Source organism: Eretmochelys imbricata, chromosome 4 (assembly GCF_965152235.1).
Source record: "Eretmochelys imbricata isolate rEreImb1 chromosome 4, rEreImb1.hap1, whole genome shotgun sequence".
Lineage (NCBI taxonomy): Eukaryota > Metazoa > Chordata > Testudines > Cheloniidae > Eretmochelys > Eretmochelys imbricata.
Window position 1 is genome coordinate 22,941,597 of NC_135575.1, and position 18,361 is coordinate 22,959,957.

At 41.2% G+C, this 18,361-nt stretch overlaps 1 protein-coding gene across 6 annotated transcripts in view; it reads left to right on the forward strand.

Annotated features, from left to right (window-relative positions):
• The window catches only part of AFF1 (ALF transcription elongation factor 1), a 166,229-nt gene that overhangs the window by 103,037 nt on the left and 44,831 nt on the right, over positions 1-18,361 (forward strand). For all 6 annotated transcript variants that reach the window (XM_077814998.1, XM_077814999.1, XM_077815000.1 and 3 more), the window contains 4 exons: positions 10,575-10,619; positions 14,609-14,695; positions 16,029-16,065; positions 16,460-16,511. In XM_077814998.1, the coding sequence (XP_077671124.1) occupies positions 10,575-10,619; positions 14,609-14,695; positions 16,029-16,065; positions 16,460-16,511 (221 nt within the window). The remainder of the gene's footprint in view (positions 1-10,574; positions 10,620-14,608; positions 14,696-16,028; positions 16,066-16,459; positions 16,512-18,361) is intronic.

Genomic DNA, 18,361 nt, shown 5'->3' on the forward strand with positions numbered 1-18,361 from the left:
TTATTCTCTATCTATTGGTCTTGTTTTGTATTGGTAGCAAATCTGCACTGTTGAGATTAATAACAGAACTTTGCATAGGAAGAAAATCACCTAGCATTAGACGGATGCTGCTTCATGAATTGTTAAAGGAAAATGTTTTGTGCATAAAACAAATTCTTGGAGACCAGACCTGGAAGACCTTTTTTCCATGAACTCTTGATAAAATAATAAATTTCCAGTGCCCCAAAAGCTCCACTATGAAAGAGATTTGATTTGGATGAAAAAATAGATCTGTTAAATTAACATTCTTTATCTGCAGCAACATTTAAGCCTCTTTCAAATATGCCAACAAAGGCCATCCATGTTGACAGCCTGCCGATAGGACAGTGTGTACTTTGGTTATAAATGTACATAAATTATTGTTGCCAGAAATAAATTCACGTGACCTTCCTGTTCGCTTTTACATACATCATCCATAATGGAAGCATAGAAATTACTCACTGTTTGAGTTTAGCAGCAGTAAAAACCTAAAGTAACTTAGTCTTACCCCTGAAAAGAGAGGGTGGCCATGAGCCATATTTTAGCCCTGTGTGGGCCAAAGACATCCATGATCTATTTCATAAAAAAGAAAAAAACATCTTAACCTTTTAGAAAGCATCTGTTCAGGTTCTTATTACTGGTGCCCATCACCATAAGAGTGCCTCTCTCTCTATCAATCAGAATATAAAATTTGGGCCTAACCAGGCCAACTCCTGTTAGATGTTTTAACAATCTTCTACTATACATTGCAGAACATTACCACATCCAGTAACAAGAGTAACAGGGTTCCTAGAATGTATCTTGTTTTACCCCAGTATATTTCTGGATTCAATTGTGGACTAGTTTATTTTAACAAAATGCAGAAAAAATACATTCTAGTAATGTTAAGAGGAAAGAGTTTAAATCCCCCAGAATACAGGTAATAGACTGTAGTTGAGGATAGGATGCTGTGCTGTCCTCAGCTTGCCTTGCTGTATGCAGATAATAAAACTCCTATAATATGCAAGGTCTTCCCCAGCTCTTTGCTGTAGTAACTAGACACATACAGGTGAATTGAGGACAGTGCAGCAGCCTTGAGCTTAATTTTCCTTTGTTTTGTGGTTTTCAAATAAGTCCTGCCTGTAAACACAGTTTTGTTGTTGTTGTATTTACAATTGGGCTTCATAACACTCAAGTGGCAAAAGCCAGGGCACTTAACCTTTTTGTTTGTTTGTTTTGTGTTTTAAAAAAGCACCAATTTATTCAATAGAAAACAGCTGAGATTAATCTGACTTTTTTAAAATAACACTACCTTCTAGTGCGTATAGATTACCTTGCGCCTTAATAGTTCTTTAGTGACCAAGGTCATAACCAGTAACCAAACAAAATTAGCAGTGCAGCCAGTGGGCTAGAATGCATGGGTTGAAGGCTCAATCTCTAGTGCCTGCTTGCATTCCTTGAACTTTTCAGGATGCTCTCTTCACGTTAAAAGTCCATCTGAAGTTAAACATGGTATAGTTCTTACTTATAGTATTCTTAGTTCTTACATTGATATATTTTCTTTTTAGAAGATATACACATACACATCCAAATGTCCTTTTGATTGAAAAATGTCAGAATATTTGCTCAAATATCAAATTCTTATAAAAAAAAATCTACAATTCTGCAACTACTCAAGCCAATATTCAGCTCTACCCTGTACGATCAATATCGAGAAACTGGCTGTCTGTTCTGTACAGGATATCGCAAAGGAAATTCTAAACAGAATGTGACAGTAGTAGGCGTGCAGATAAGCAGCGATGTGGAAAGTAGTGCTGCAAGAATGAACAGAAAGGTCCGTAACACCTTAATGCTTTCGTGAAAGGCAGTTCACTTCCATTCCAGTTAGTATCCGCATCTGAATCTGCTTTACAGATCTCTGCACAATCGGTATGCCGTTCTTGCTGCCAACTTTAAAAGTGCTCATTTGCTTAATCAACGACACCCTGTGATTGGTGAAGTCATGTACGGCCAGTTTTGTCTTGAGAACAATTTTGTTGACAGCAAATGCTCTAAACTACTGTGTATGTTGCACACCTTGCAAGGAATCCAGTTAAAAGATGTATGGGTGCGTGGAGAGGGGGAGAAAAGGAACCTCTTCATATATGTGAAGCATATGGCTTTTTTTTTAAATGTAGCAACTGTCTTGTTTTAGGGTGTGCAGGAGATGGAGGACAAGGTGTATGTCACAGTTTGTGTCATATCTCACAAAAGTGTAGACATTTTCCAGTTGTGTCTGCTAATGATTTAATAGTAAGAGATCTTCTAGCTATGAAAAAAATTATTAGTATTAGAAATTAAGCTTACAATGAATACCTCCTAATTTGGCACCAGTTATGTATTAGCCATTGCACCTTCTGAATATATTTCATTTTATTAGTTTAATTCCAGATTGAGTATTGTAATACTTTCTTTCCTGGATCTGGAGACTTCTCACAATATAAATTTAATCTTTCTAAAATATATTTCGTATCTCCTGGCAAAGTATGTATTTTTCTTTTTTCCTGTTTTATGCCTACACCTGCTTTAATGGGAAGAATTAAAATACAACAGTATTCCACAGCAATGGTCCAGTACAGTTCACAATAGTGTAATCCTACTGTTTTGGACCATAATTGTAGAATATTGTGGTGCTTTCTGTTACATAAGAAATGTAACATTTAAATGTACACAAGAGGGGTTTGGATTAAGAATTCCCCAATCCCTCAAAACCAGGCCACTTTTTTTTTTTCTTTTTTCTTTTTCTTTTTCTTTTTTTTTTTTTTTTTGACCCGAAATATGGATTGAGGTGCCCAACTTTAGGTTCCGAAGCTTGGAAAATTTTGGTTGCATTTTGTTACAGTTTAAAAAGTAACAGTTTAAAAAGCTCTTGGAATTCTGAGTGAATGTGAGAGAATGGGACCTCAGACATCTCTTCCATTTATTGAATAGTATGACAGACTTTGGGTTGTCATGCTGTTAAGTCTTTCTCTCTCCCCCACCAGCCTCCAAAGCAGCAGCACTATTCCTATTGCCATGACCTTCCAGCTGTGGTAGGTCAATACAAAAGGGTCTCCTCAGGCCAGATGAACTGAAGTTGTATCTTCCTCTTCATTACTCCCTGTGCTGGTTATTGAACCGTTACTGGTTGCCAGATGAACTTTTGATCAGATACAGCACGTCATTTGTGCACCAGATAGCACTGTGCCATAGCTGACTACCAGTACCTTGATCCTTCTCATTCTGGCCTCCTCCCGACCCTCTTCAAAATGCCCAGCAGAGTTGTGCAAGGTGTGAGACACCAGCAACCTTTATGGTCATTTAAGGCACATGGACTTGGTTACCAAGTTGAATCTGCGGCCTTTGCCACATAATCACTGTCCTCTGTCAAGTAGGACTGTGCAGAATTTATTTTAACATACTTTCTTAAATTAGGAACTCCCTCTCTCCACCAACACGTATTCCTGCCCTGGATTGGTGAAGTCTGTTTTAGAGGAAGACTGTTAAACATCTGTCTTCTGCTTCCCTGTTTGTCTGTGATGGTTTTTTAACTCTACATACGGGGAAATGCTTGAAGGTATATTGGGCTTGATCGTGCAAACCACTGAGCATTGTTTCTGATCCAGCAAAGCATTTCAACATTTTTAAGTGTGTGAGTGCTACTATTGATTTCGATTACTCGTGTGCTGAAGTACATTGGATTAAGCCCATCAGTAGCATTATTTTGTTTGGCTTTTAACACACAAAGCCAAATCCTTTCCAGTATTTGTTATTTCTCTCTGCCTGTGAAGAGAGAAACACTTCCCTAAAAGCACCCACAACCACCATCAAATAGAGTACTGAATAAAGGGACTGCTGTACAGGAGCATTTTATTAGTCCATATAGTCCATCATTCAGGTTCTGCCATTAGCCAGCACCTTGTGCTTTAGAGAAAAGCAAAATGCCCATACTGCACCTAGATAGTGGTGCAATAATTATTTTTTTCTTGTCCCTACTCCTAAAGGTTAACTTATGCCCCCATGAAGCATGAGAACTATTAGTCCTTGTAATAGTATTCTAATGACTGTAACTGCAGATACCACTTTCATAGATGCACATTTTTAAATCTTACGATGCGAGTCTGTAGTATCTTTTTTTCCCTCCTTGTTTCATGGAAAATGAATATTGTCACGTTGTCTGGAGTGGCTCACAACTGAGAACCGTTACCTCAGAGCAGACGATCAGAAAACAGGGAAGATACCTCAAACTGGTGGTGTGTTCTATCATTAGATTTCACCCAGCAGGTACCAGATGTGAACTCCTGGATCACTATACCAGTCTTACCATGCAGTCACATACAGTCCCCTTAGATCAGTGGTTCTCAAACTGAGGGTCAGGACCGCTCAGAGAGTTGCAAGGTTATTTCATGGGGGGGGGCAGCCTCCACCCCAAACCCCGCTTTGCCTCCAGCATTTATAATGTTAAATATATAAAAAAGAGTTTTTAATTTCTAAGGGGAGTTGCACGCAGAGGCTTGCTAAGTGAAAGGGGTCACCAGCACAAAAGTTTGAGAACTGCTGCCTTAGATGCTACATTCTATCTTGTCACCCAGACAAACTGGACTTAGTGATTAAATGGTCCCTTACACCAAAGATCACATCACATTCAGGTTGCTTCCAGTCCCCAGACATCAGTCACTTACCCAGATCAATTGGTACTCTAGGTCTTACACTAAAGACAACACTGGTAGCCAATTCTATGGTAAACTAAATAAAGGTTTATTAGCTAAGAAAAGGAAAGGAGAGTTATTGAGATGTTAAAGCAGATAAAATATATGTACAGGTGAGTCACAGTCTGTAGTTGCAAATGGTAGCAGAGATGTAGTAATCTGCCAGTTTCCCTAATGTCTCTCAGGGCTACCCAGAATAACTCTGGGGAACTCCTTCTCATCATGAGCTGATGACTTGGTCTGCCAGCATCACACATATGCTTTCTGGATGCTTTTAAATATACTCTGCCAGTAGGCACCATGTCTATGGTTTTGTGCATGTAACTAAGATGGGTAGGGGTGGGGGTTGTAATATGGTTCTCTGTGGAGTCTGCATCATTCCCTAATTGAAATTTAGTATGAACGTGTCATGAAGAAATCCTAGCTGGAGTGTGTACAAATGGCAGTGTCAGCCAGAAAATATGCATGGTGTTAAATCTAGTTTTCCTTAGAGTAAATGTTTACAGTGTTCTCTCTAAAGGCTGTAAAACTGCGCAAAGGGATAGAAAACAACATATCCTATTTAATGTTCTGAACCCACAATTGTTCAATAGAGCTGCTTTATGATTTTTTTTTCTTTGTTGTACTTCAGGGTTTGGGATTTTTTAACTCTCTTCTTTGGACAACAATTATTTTTTCCCCCAACTCCTCTCCTCTCTATAGAACTGGCAAGGAACATGCTTGCTTCTGGGTAATAAAGGTGGTTTAATGTTAGGAAACATGTTGAAACACAGCAGAGATTTACATTCTTCATTCTGAGTAATATTCTCTCCACCTACATAAAGCCCAGAAATTCAAGTTCTATATGGCTGGGGTGTGAAAAGATTAGGGAGGGGAACTCATGGCTGTTCAGATACCACAGTGATGGGCGCAGGAGAACACCCAGAAAAAATGAAACTCTCACACATGTGCACCTCTCTTCTCCCTCCCCACCCCCAGCCCCCAACCCATGGCCTGACAGCCCCTTGACATTGCAATTCCATTGCTTCTGGGCTGAAATAGCATTTGTAGCCCCTCTGTGCTGGTTGTACAGGACACTGGGGTCCCTGGGTCCTAATAAGTGCAGATCCGCTGCCCCTTCGTGGGCCCACAAATTCATCTTCTGTTCAGACCCTGCTGAGGCTGATTCGGAGAGATCGGTTCTGCACTGTGTAGGAGGTATTAAGACGCTCCCACATGGTCGTTTAGCTAGCTGACCCCTTACACCCCATAGAGGATCAGCATGAAAATAATGCAGAAATCCTGGTGCTGACCCACAGCACCAGGGGAGAATCTGGTTCTCAAAACCAAATTGTAACTTCAAGTGGCTCTGTCATAAATTTTTTTTGGCACTGGAAATAAATATCCATTTTTACTTGGGACAGTTTGTGACTGAACCCTGTAAAATAAACATTTTGATGTGTATCTGATTCAGATGGTGCCAGTCCATTCATTGGCAACAGTTCTCTTTGCCACCTGCACATTTATTGGTGGTGATGTGTCCTTCAGTTTTTTCTATCACAGGGCAACATATCAGAGTACAAATATTAACCTAAAAATTTCTTAGGAACACAGGTTTGACTTTTCTCTTTACGGAGGGGGGGGGTTGGTGATAGGGAAGGGAGATTCTCCTGTAGTGGCATCTAGTTCCTCATTACTGTAGATATTTTACATTTGAATTTATCTGTTAGAGTAAGAGTAAAAGCAGATCGATATCCCCAGAATTGCTTGTGCTCTTATGGTCATGGCTATAGTCAAATGTGACATATCTTAGAAGACACAAGTAAGATCCCCTTGCAATAAAGTATAGTAGAGAAAACAGTGCTGTGCTGTCACTGCCCAGTGCTGAAGTGTTTTTTTCAGGGCTATGAGTGTTTCAGCTGCGTGTTCTTTACTGTACCGGGAGAAGGTATCTCCTGTCTCTTGCTAGCCTGTGAGCACCGTGCTGTACAGTCAGCCAGCAGTCATGAGTGTACAGAATCACACTGAATCCTCCTGATGATTTCACAGTAAGGAGTTGCGGTATAGAAAACTGAACCAAGCTCAGAAACTCCACTTCAGCAGGTCTGCACTGAGTGAGTCAAGGGGCGTGAACTCACAGACAGGGAGAGAAGAGAACTGACCCTGGTTGGTTTCCTCCTGCCTCAGTTAACAGTGTTCCGCTTTTGCCACCAATTAACCCCTAAATACAGTGAGATCCTGTATCAGAAAAGTGAACTTGATTTTCAGTTACTATATTATAAAGGCCAAGGGACTTTGATACTTGAGCCAGGCTGTGGACCTAATTCCTTGTCTATCCACTATTTCGAGAACCTTTTTAATCCCTTCTGTAACTGGTCCTCTCAGGTGCTGCATGCTGTACAGCAGCAGTTCTCAAACTGTGGGTCGCGATTCCATTTTAATGCAGTCGCCAGGGCTGGCTTAGACTTGCTCGTGTCCAGGGTTGGAGCCCGAGCTCCACCACCTGGGGCCGAAGCCAAAGCCAGAGGGCTGAAGCCCTGAGCAGCAGAGCTCAGATTACAGGCCCCTGCCTGGGGCTGAAGCCGTTGGTTTTCGGCTGTGGGCCATCCCCCGCCTGGGGCAGTGGGGCCCGGGCTTTGGCTTTGCCTCCCCACCCCACCCGGGGCTCGGGCAGGCTCAGGCTTCAGTCCCCCCTCTTGGGGTTGTGTAGTAATTTTTGTTGTCAGAAGGGGGTCACGGCGCAATGAAACATGAGACCCCCCCCTGCTGTACCAGAATGTTTTCAGAAGAGTCTTTTTCTCAGGTGAGACTGTTGCATTTCAGTGTGAGGACATGCATGTTTTTAGAGCTCGTGGGGCATTGGCCAGTTGCGACACTGGGACCTAAGGGCTTGTCCTCACTTAAAATGCTGCAGCGGAGGCAAAGATGCTGCCTGTACTGGCAGGAGGGGTTCTCCCGTCCACATAGGTACTCCACCTCCCTGAGAGGTGGTAGGTATGTTTTCAGGAGAAGCTGTCCTGTCGACATAGCAGTGTCTGCACAGGGAGTTATGTCGGTGTCACTGCATCGCTCAAGGGTGTGCATTTTCTACACCCCCCGTGCCACGTAGTTATACCGACCTAGGTTGCTAGAGTAGACCAAACCTTAGTTAGACTGTTGGACTACAGGTTACAATTGCTGACATTAAAAAGAAGGGAAGAGCTCCTTTGTGCAATGTGAACTGTGATATGTTTATATCTCCACCACAGTAATGCAAGAGTTTTGCTTTTTTTTTGTCTCTTGAACGAATGAACACGAACACACACACACACACTCAGATCTCAGTGATGTCTCATCTGGGTAACTCATTTAACCCAGAGGAGTGACTTTTGGTGTAAGAAAGATCAGAATCAAACCCATGACATTCGTTTTGCGGAGAAAAGGTAAAATTTCCAGTACATGAGTGTAGACTTATTGCTAGCTTTTACAGGGATGAGGAGGAAATATACTCATTTGTTTAGCATGCTAGGGAAAGGAATGTGTCTGCTCTTGCCTCTTCCACATGTGAACAGTGAGACACATGGAAAACACCTGTGGCAGGTTAGAGTGACCTACTAGTGACAGCACTGAGGACCCTTGTTTGCCAGCTTTGCTGTTTTTATTGCAGGTAACTGTGGAGGTCTGGTCAAGAGCTGCAGCTTTCTGACCTCATTTAGTTAATGCTAGAGAATCCTTCTCCCTAGCCTCCTCCCTTCCATAATTACATTGACAGTGAGATGTTTTGGTTTGATCCCCATGCTCTCAATGAAGGATAAAAAGTTGGTTTTAACCACAAGTTGGTGATTGCAGCTGCTTGACAAATGGAGCTTATTAAATAATATTTCCTGATTTCATTTATTTATTTATTTTTGGGCTAAGGCTGATGCTAGTCAGGTATGAGGCGGTATGTATAAAAGATGCCTTTTGCTACTAGGATAGAAAATAGTCAATGAGAAAAACACACACAAATCAGGAAGGCTTGTTCTCCCTGGCCAGACGTCAGGTGGATACTTTGAAGCAGTGTTCTGTCCTGTCAGTTGACATTTTTCACAGTCTTTGCTGTTCTTGGTGCTGGAATGAGAGGGCCTCCTATTAATTTTTTGCCGCTGAGCATCCCTTTGTGCAGTAGACCATAACCATATGCCACTGTGAATCAGCTGGCTGAGTTGGTACCTTCTATATCTGTGTGCTTGAGAGGTCTGAGGTATTGTCTTCCTCTTGCCTCCCTGGCTGCATCCACATTTAGGGCAGGTCTACGCTTAAAATGCTGCCCCAGTGCAGTGGTGCCTCTGTAGTGCTTCAGTGAAGAAGTTACTACGCGGACGGGACAGCTTCTCCCGTCAGCGCAGTTAATCCACCTCCGTGAGAAGTGGTAGCTATCTCGCCGGGAAAAGCTCGCCCATCAACGTAGCACTGTCTACGCTGGGAGTTAGATCAGTATAACTGCGTTGCTCGGGGGGTGGATTTTTCAGACCCCTGAATAAGGTAGTTCTACTGATGTAAGTTTATAGTGTAGATCTGGCCTGAGTGTTGTGGATACTACTAGGTGGTTTTGTTACTCGTTGTGCTCTGTGTATATCCAACGGGATATTTAAAACAAACTAATTTCTCTGCACAAGCTATAACGTCTGCTCTGTGCTATATCATTGGCAAATGTTAGTGACTCTGCCCCAGATCTCCATTCACACCTGTGGGCAGTCCATGGTTTTAGGCACAGAGCCTGAGGCTCTGCCCTTCTGCTATAACCCTCTTCCCCACTTCGTTGTTGTGGCAGGAGGCACTCACCACTCCTTGAGGTGTGCAGAGACAACAGCATGGGGCCTTCCTTCCCACAGAAGTAGCAGGAATCCCCCACACCTCCAGAGAGGCAGGGGGACCCATGCTACTTACCTCAGCTTCTGGGACCTGGCTCCTTGGGTGGGCCAGGTCCACTGCACTCTCCTCCTGCCACACACAGCGTCCTCTACTGGAGTGGTTTTGAGAGGACCCCCGCCCCAGAGCAGTGGAACTTGGAGTTAACACACCTTGAGATGCATGGGGCTGCCCATCCCCCATCTCCCTCTCCCCCCAGAGCGGCTGTTTCAGGCTGTCTGCAGACTGTGGCAGACGTCACTACATCAGTTACACTTGGGTAATATTGTCACGCTTTTCATCACAACTGTAGGAGCTAGAAACTGTCTTTACATGAAAGCTCAGAGTCTGATGTAATCACATGACTCAAGGAGCTGGGGCTTTCGGCATTGACCTGTGTTGTCTGTGCATTAACCCAGCTCTGTCTCTACTTCTCAGTCTGGTGTTTCTTCTAGCAATTTTCTGACACTACCTGGCAGGTCTGGGTGCACTTGATTTGGTAAAGGTAACGAAGCAGGTCATGAAGCTGGGGGGAGAGGGACACCTTGTTGGTCAAGTAAGTCAAGTGTCTCCAAAAAATGAGCTTGGTTTTCTTCTCTGTATGTAGTTTATCACAAAAAAAAGGTTAATGCAAAGCTAACGCTCAGAAGTGAAGAAATGAACGTGAGCCGGAAACACAGCTGAGGTTGAATGAGCACATGATAGGATCCAACAGATGCTTCTGTTTATGGATAGAAGCCTCACCTTTCTTCACCCCACCCCAATCCTCGTTCCCTTCAGCAAGGACCTGAAAGCCCCAGCTTTGTAAGAGCACTCCTAGTATTAATAACCTCTATTTTGGGGGCACATCTTTAGTTTAATCAACGTTTTATTTACTAGCTTCCACAAAATTTATAGTATCTGATCAGTAAATGCCTTTGTTCATCTTTGATTTCAGATGAAGTGTTCATGTGAATTAATGGAAGTCTCTCTCTCTCTCTCTCTCTCTCTCTCACATTTTAGCAAACCTTCCCCAATGAAGTCCATTGCGTTGAAGAAATTTTGAAGGTGAGCGCACCACTGCAACTCTTCAGTTGCTTAAAGACAGATACTTGTGTAGTGAGTCTCTTTTCACTTTCCTATTAAAAGGCAAAATTGGGAGAAATTGTATTGTGCTTCTTTTGTGTCAGACCACAATGCAACTACCAGGATTGTTTCGCTGTGCATCCTACAGAATCTAAAAGTAATGCCTCTGATAAAATACAGAAGATGGCTTACAAGCAACATAGAATAAATACTATGGAACCAACCCAATCTGCATCTTAATTAGATGGTTGCTGTTTTTGAATGCAAAGCCTGCTTTTCCCAGAGATGTTGAACTCATCAGTGCTTTCAGTTCCTGCTGGCTGAGAGAATGAAACGAAGGGTATGTCTTCACTAGCAATGTTAAAGCGCTGCTCCGGCCTGTGTAGTCACGGCCCCAGCGTTGGGAGAGAGCACACGGGAAGGAGCAACCAGTGCTGGTGTACTGTCTACGCTGCCACATTACAACGCCGAAACTTGCAGTGCTCAAGGGTTGTTGTTTTTTCACACTCCTGAGCGAGAAAGTTTCAGTACTGTAAAGTGACAGTGTACACAAGGCCTTAGAGACTGGAGATCTCACCTCTGCAGATCAATGCAGAACGCTGCCATTCAGCCAGTTGACATTCATGGTAGTTAAGGGTCTGCTCTTGCAAAGCTAGTCCAGAAGCCTGGCATTCCTGCATTTGGTTCAACGAACTTCTAGTAGGGTTATCACATAAGATGATGGTCTATTTCATAAGAAGTGGTAGAAAATACAAACAGTAGGTGGCTTAAGTGGTAGCATCTTCCTGCCTATTGTGTGAAAATGTATTTGTTTCAGAAGCTAGTCAAGTTAATTTTGAAAAGGCACTTCCAGGATTTTAAACCCTGGTCCAATGCTCTGTGTCTCATCAGGGATGCATATTTCTACCACTCGTTTCCCTCAATGTTGCTTCAAAGAGTCAATATTCTGACCTGTCAGTCATAACCAGAATATGTAATCAGGGCACTGTTTCATTTTGAGACATGATCCTACAAAAACTTACTACCAGGTGCAATATTTGTTACCATTGCGTAAGTGCTTCCCTTTCCCCTCACATTTTAGGAAATACACTGCTTTCCTGTGTGATAACAGATTCTGATTAGTATTAATACTGTAGTGCCCAAAGGAACCAATCATGATTAGGAACCCAAAGTGTTAGGCATTGCACAAATATATGGAGACGTGGTCCATGCCCCAAAGAGCTTGTAATCTAATTTTGAAACAAGTTGCAGCAAGTGAATGCAACAAACCTCTGAGGATAGGATAAGAAGCAATGCGCTAAAATTGCAGCAAGGGCGGTTTAGGTTGGACATTAGGAAAAACTTCCTAACTGTCAGGGTGGTTAATAAATTGGGTGGAATAAACTGTCAGGGTGGAATAAATTGCCTTGGGAGGTTGTGGAGTCTCCATCATTGGAGATTTTTAAGAGCAGGCTAGACAAACACCTGTCAGGAATGGTCTAGATAATATTTAGTCCTGCCATGGGTGCAGGGGACTGGACTAGATGAGCTTTTGACAGGTCCCTTCCACTCTGGTGATTCTATGAAACAATAGGAGTGAAGAGAGAAAGAGGACAAAGGTAATGATGATATGATCACACATTTACTTAGAGTAGCTGTGATAAGAGGCTCATAAAGATGATAAGGTCTATAAAATACTCCGCCCGCAGCTCATGCGTAGAAATCTCACTTGACCACCTTAATGGATGTTTGTAGAGTCAAATATAACAATGTGGACTTTTTAAATGTAAATCTCTTCTGCACATTAAAATCCTTCTTTGAAATGTGATTTGGTTGGGAAGCTAGAGATGTTTCAGAGCTTTCCTCATGTTGCTCCTGGTAGAGAAGATTGCGTCAGACTGTAGTACAAAGAGGAACACTTATGCACAAATAATTTACCTGTTAATTTGTGTAAACTCTTTGTCAAACTGCAGATGTTTCCGTTTGCAGTGATCTTTCTGCCATGCTAATTTCATTCGGTCATTTCTGCCTCCAATGAAGTCAGTGCCTGGCTTTATACTCTTTTTCCGTGAGGAACAATTGTGATGACACCAATTCAGAACGATGAGCTTAAGGCTGAGTAAAGAGGAGAATATGGACTGGGGAATAAGGGAAATTCTTGTTCATTAAACGCAAAAGTGTCTGTTGGAACATGAGATAAGAAATACTACTGGGATGAGAAGGAGGAAATGACCAGTCCTATGGATTTATGTTTAGACCTTGGAATGAGTACTGTCTAGAGCAGTGCTTCTCAAGCTATCTGGTGTGGGGGACTGGCATTTTTTTTCCAATGTGCGCGCAGACCGGCAGTCGATGCCTCCGATCTGCGGACCACCACTTTGAGTAGCACTGGTGGAGAGGGTTCTAAGAGCTAAGGGACAGGAGCTAAGTAAGTGCCATTTTTCCTGCATGTAACCAGGGTCTTCTAATTTCTTGAACCCCAATGTTCCCTGAGGCCTTGTCTAGATGAGGCTGCAACTCAGCGAGCTGAGCATGTGTTAAAGGCAGAGCCTTGTCTACACTAGACTTTTTCAGACACATAAGTTAGAACAGTAGCTAATGTTTTCTAACAACACACTTTTAAAATCCTAGGTTAGACAAGGCCTGAGTGCCACAAGAGGCATTATTCATTCTCTACCTTACGCCCTACCAATTCCAGTTGCTTCTGTACCCTGCTGCTTCTCAGGCTAGGAACAAGCACCAGAATATGGCACCTAGCAATGGTGGGAGGAGGGGAATATCTGGAATGCAGGTGAGAAGGGAAGAGGGATTTCTGAAGAGCTAGAATTGCATCAGGATTGTTTCCCTCCTTGAGTTTGGACCCAATCCTCCTGGGTTCAGCTCTTGCCTGTCAGTTATACTGGTCCCCAGTGGTGACAGGAAAATCCTTGAAACTGGCCAGTTTTTAAAGCGTTTTGAATAGCTCCGTCGCTCAGTCTTTAAATTGAGACTGCCTTTATTCCTAAAAGCAGGGGTAGTCAGTTTAATTTTTTTTTTTTTTCAAGGTCCAGATTTCTTGGTCAAGGTATAGTCAAGGTCCAGACTCTAGAGAAACACACTGTGATGTGTGTTTTCACACTGCGATGATGATGATAAGTAAATAAACAGATTTGGCGGTTCATTAAAAAGTGTCTGGTGGTCTAGATTTTGCCCACGGTCCACCTATTGACTACCCCTGTCTAAAAGGGAGGTGCTAGTTCACCCACAAGTTGTTGGGCCCATTACAGTAATTATTGGGTGAAATTCTATGGCCCATGTTATGCAGGAGATCAGACAAGGTGATCATAGTTCTCCATTCTGGCATTAAAATGTATTCATCTCAGGATAACCGGCTTCTGAAGGATTAAGTCATACCACAGGTACCCGGAGCAGTGAATGCTCAGTTTTTAATGGTGCCAATGGAGGCAGTTTCAGCTCCAAATCTGAGTGGGTTGCTTAAAAGCAGATAGTAAGAGAAGATTAGTTGCAGCCAGAGTTCGCTGGTTGACCCCCCTGGTATTATGAAAAGCCTTCTAAAATGGCATCAGTTATTTATCCATTGTGTCTCCATCAGTGACTGTGATGACTTCCATAATAGGCAAGTCCTGCACTTTGAAAGCCAAAGAGCTTGCATTAAGTTTTTATTTGCATCTGCCTTTATTACTTCTAATAGCTGGAATGTATTAGGCCCCAATCCTGCAAACACTTAGACATATGCTTAACTCTACAGACTTCAGTGGGACTGCTCCCATGTGTAAGTGTTTGCAAGTTAGGGGCCATAGCTTTGTATTGAGAATGACCAGAATGTAAATTTCACAGGAAATGTTCTCTAAATAATTTTCTAGCTATAAGCAGGCCCATCAGGGACTTTTCAGTGTATTAATAGGAACGGTGTAGAACTTCTCCTGGGTATCAGTAGTTTAAAAAAACCAAAACATTTAATATCTATCCTTTTTCTTTTAATTCTTTTCTAGGAAATGACCCACTCATGGCCACCTCCCTTGACAGCTATCCATACGCCTAGCACAGCTGAGCCTTCAAAATTTCCTTTTCCAATAAAGGTAAAAAACGAACAATCTCCCCTCCTCCCCACGTACTTTTTAATGTGTAAGGTCTGGTCTATGTTTAAAACTTAGGTTGACATAACGGTGATGCTCGGGAGTGTGAAAAATCCATCTACCCCAGTGTAGATGTAACTAGGTCAATAGAAGAATGCTTCTGTTGACCTAGGTACCTTCATTTGGGGAGGTGGAGTTTCTACAGTGATGGAAAAGCTCCTTTTGTTGGGTTTCTTTGCGTCTACAGTCTGGGGTTACAATGCTGTAGCTATGTTGCTGTAGTGCTCGTTGTGCAGACATGACCTAAGAATAAGCTTTCAACTAGGATACATTTTCACCTGAGGTCATCTCTTTCAGTACAGCAATTGGCTGTTAGATTTTGTTTTTATTTAGAAAACGCAGATATGAAATGAAAGCAGGATGGATTTTAAATATAAAGTCGCTCTACCTTATTTTAAACCCATCTTTTTGGATCAAAATTAGGTTACCTTTTGCTTCTGAGTAATTAGGTTTATTTGGGCTACAAACTTCTTGTATGTGTCCAGCTGTAATCCTCTCCTACCTTTTTTATTTTACACTGAAGTCTCGTTGTCCATTATACAACACATCTTGAGCAATAGAAAAACTTTGGATGAATAATCAGGAAAAGAAAAACCCTAATGTATATTTGTCAGGATCTTGGTCTTCAAAAATAAGTCATACTTTCACAAAGATTTGCAAGGTCTCATCTGTGTTTATAGCATAAACAATTACTACTCTTTATGATCACTTTAAAAGTATCCTCCTAAATGTTTACCAAATCTTCTTTTCACTTTATTTCATGATTCAAAAATTAATACAGCATACTAATAATATATGTACTGTTGACATTACTAGTACGTCTCACGATGTCCATGATAAACGATCTCAGTACATCTTAGGGTTCTGCATCATTGCAAAGACAGAAGGTCAGACTTCAACAAAACAGATTTTCATATAACAGGTAACTCAGTTGAAACTGTTGGGCCTGGTTTTTCAGAAGTGCTGAATATCCACAAGTCTATTTTAAGTTCTTGAGAGCGGTGAATGAGTGCTCAACACCTCTACGAAATCGGGCCTATGCCTCCAGAAACAAAATGCAGATAACTGCAAACAGACAGCTATTATAATTAATACTATATTAGGTCTAGTTCTTTGAAAGAACTGAAGAAGAGCTGTGTGTAAGCTTGAAAGCTTGTCTCTCTCACCAACAGAAGCTGTTCCTATAAAATATATTACCTCACCCACCTTGTGTCTCTCTCAACTTTTTATAAACATTTTAATTTTTAGCTTTTATTCATTCTTTCTTTCTTTCTAGGAATCCCAGCTTGTTGGATCTGTAATACAGAATCAGAGTAAGTAAAAAGAAAAAAAAATCCAAATCAGACTTGATATTATAAAGGGAGCATCCATACAGGGTGCAGGGCGTGGGGGAGGGGGTGGAGAGTGAGTGTGTTACATAGGGGAGAGATTTTCAAAAGGATTTAAGTGATTTAGAAGGGATGAACTTAAGCACATACTCAAATTTAAGCATATGCTGGAGGGCTTTGTTGAACTGGGGCCTTGATCTTTATTTTGTGTGTCTTGAGTGGTCAATAGCCAGGGTGATATGCTGGATCAGCATCATATGTCTGTGAAAATTCCTGACCCAAAGATCAAGTTATTTAAAAACACAAATAAAAAGTCAGAGCAATAAAATATGGCACAAATGAGGTGTACAACACCCACTGTGTTTCTTTGGTTTTACAGAGCAGTATGATGCACCTTCAAAAGCATTGCCTAATTCACAGCAAGGAACATCGTAAGTAACCAGATTCATTTCTTGGTGATATGTTCAGTGAGCTGCAGTTATGGAATTATGGTGGGCGTTACCTGTTTTAAACCCTGGTTTACTCGATTTTTGTGGAGATGGAAGTTTTAGCAATCCTCTTTCAATAAATGTAGGGTCTGATCCAACACACGTTGAAGTCAATGGAAAGACTACATTAGACTTCAGTGCGCATTAGATCAGGCCCTTAATGAATTGGGTTTTTTCAATATTACTGATGATATGCTTTGAAGTTTTTTGCTCTGTCTCTATCACTGCTTAATATCTAGCCATACTTCACACTGTTTGAACTACAAATAGCACATGAAGTTCTTGTCTTAAATGCAAATGTGCTTCTGTTTCCTTTCATGTATATAGTTTAAAGTCTATGAAGATTAGTAAAGTACCCAGTACCATTCTTTCTCTTAGACAGAAGTACTTGCAGTTCTGATTTACTAGTCAAGCACTTACTCCTCAGTCTCAAATTCAGATTTTTATAGCACTTAGTGTGCTGTTGGATTTTGGGAAACTATAGATTAAAATTATTAAAAGACCAATAATGATATTTCTATGATTATAAAGATAATATTGGTCTCTTGGATTATTCTTTCCAGTTATCCAAAAGAAAAGTTTCATGAATGACTTTATTGCTGGTTTCCTGTTTGTTTTAAAGGTGAATCATTCTTTTAATCCTTCAAATAACGAGAGAGTCTTTATTTCTGCTTCTGAAAATTAGGGTGTAAGCTTGTGCTTAAGCCAAACATTAAAAATTCAGTGTTTGTAGCAAACAGTCTGTTAGCCAGCTGCATAGTATGAGGGTTTCTTATTGGCTACTTATTTGCTTTGCTTGGCTACTTATTTGCTTTGCCTCTGTTCTCTTTGTTAGTTGTGTTTTCTAAGATCAGTAAATTTATAATTTGTTCTGAATGAGAGAGATTTTCTAGTCCACAAAACATTTTTACTGGGTATAACTTGGTTTAACTGTTATAGTCTTATTGACATTGAAAACTACTATGACCGCACATAAACTATTGATGAATGGTTTTTGCTGAAAGGAAAGGTAGAGGTGACTTTGTGACCTCATTTCTGTGTGTGAAATAAGAATTTTCTCCACAAAATCCTTTCCTGTTTTATAGGAGAACTTTTATGAGTACATTTTTCTTCCATTAAAATATTGCTCTCCTAAATTTACATATCCGTTTAGCTTTGGTTTTTAGAACTGCTTAATTCTTCCAGAGCTTTTAGCCAAGTGGGTGTTTGGATTTCATACGCATTAAATTGTGCCACTGATAAAGAACTAGTTTATAGACTGGAGAATAAGATTTTTCAAAAGTTTAGGAATCCTTGCCTAGATATGATTGTATTAAACACCGATCCTTTCATTCTACTCCCTATGGTCCCAGTCAGATGTGCAGTGTGGCCCCAAGAACATCAATGTGGTTCCTCAAGGTAGAGGGTTCCACCTGTATGGATTAGGAGTCAAGGCCTTTGTATGTAACATTGAAATCCTCCTAGTGGTATCAGGAATTGCAATGATACTTTCTCTGCTAATTTTAATACAGGAATATTGGGACAAGGTTGATTTAGTGTAAGATTTTTCAGAAGGTCTGTGTTGGCCTAACTCTGCTTCCATTGAAGTAAACTCCAATGTTAGGCCATGGCTGAGCATTTTGAAAATCTGAATTTAAGTGTTTATATTTTGAAAAGGTTTAGGGGGCTGGTGGGTGTTAGGGAATGCCAGCTAGTAAGTGATTCATTTTTCTCTTTCATGTGTGTAGAGAAGGTTAATAATTGTAACACAGTGACTTTGTAGCATTAGTAGCAGGTGAAAACAGTAACCAGGG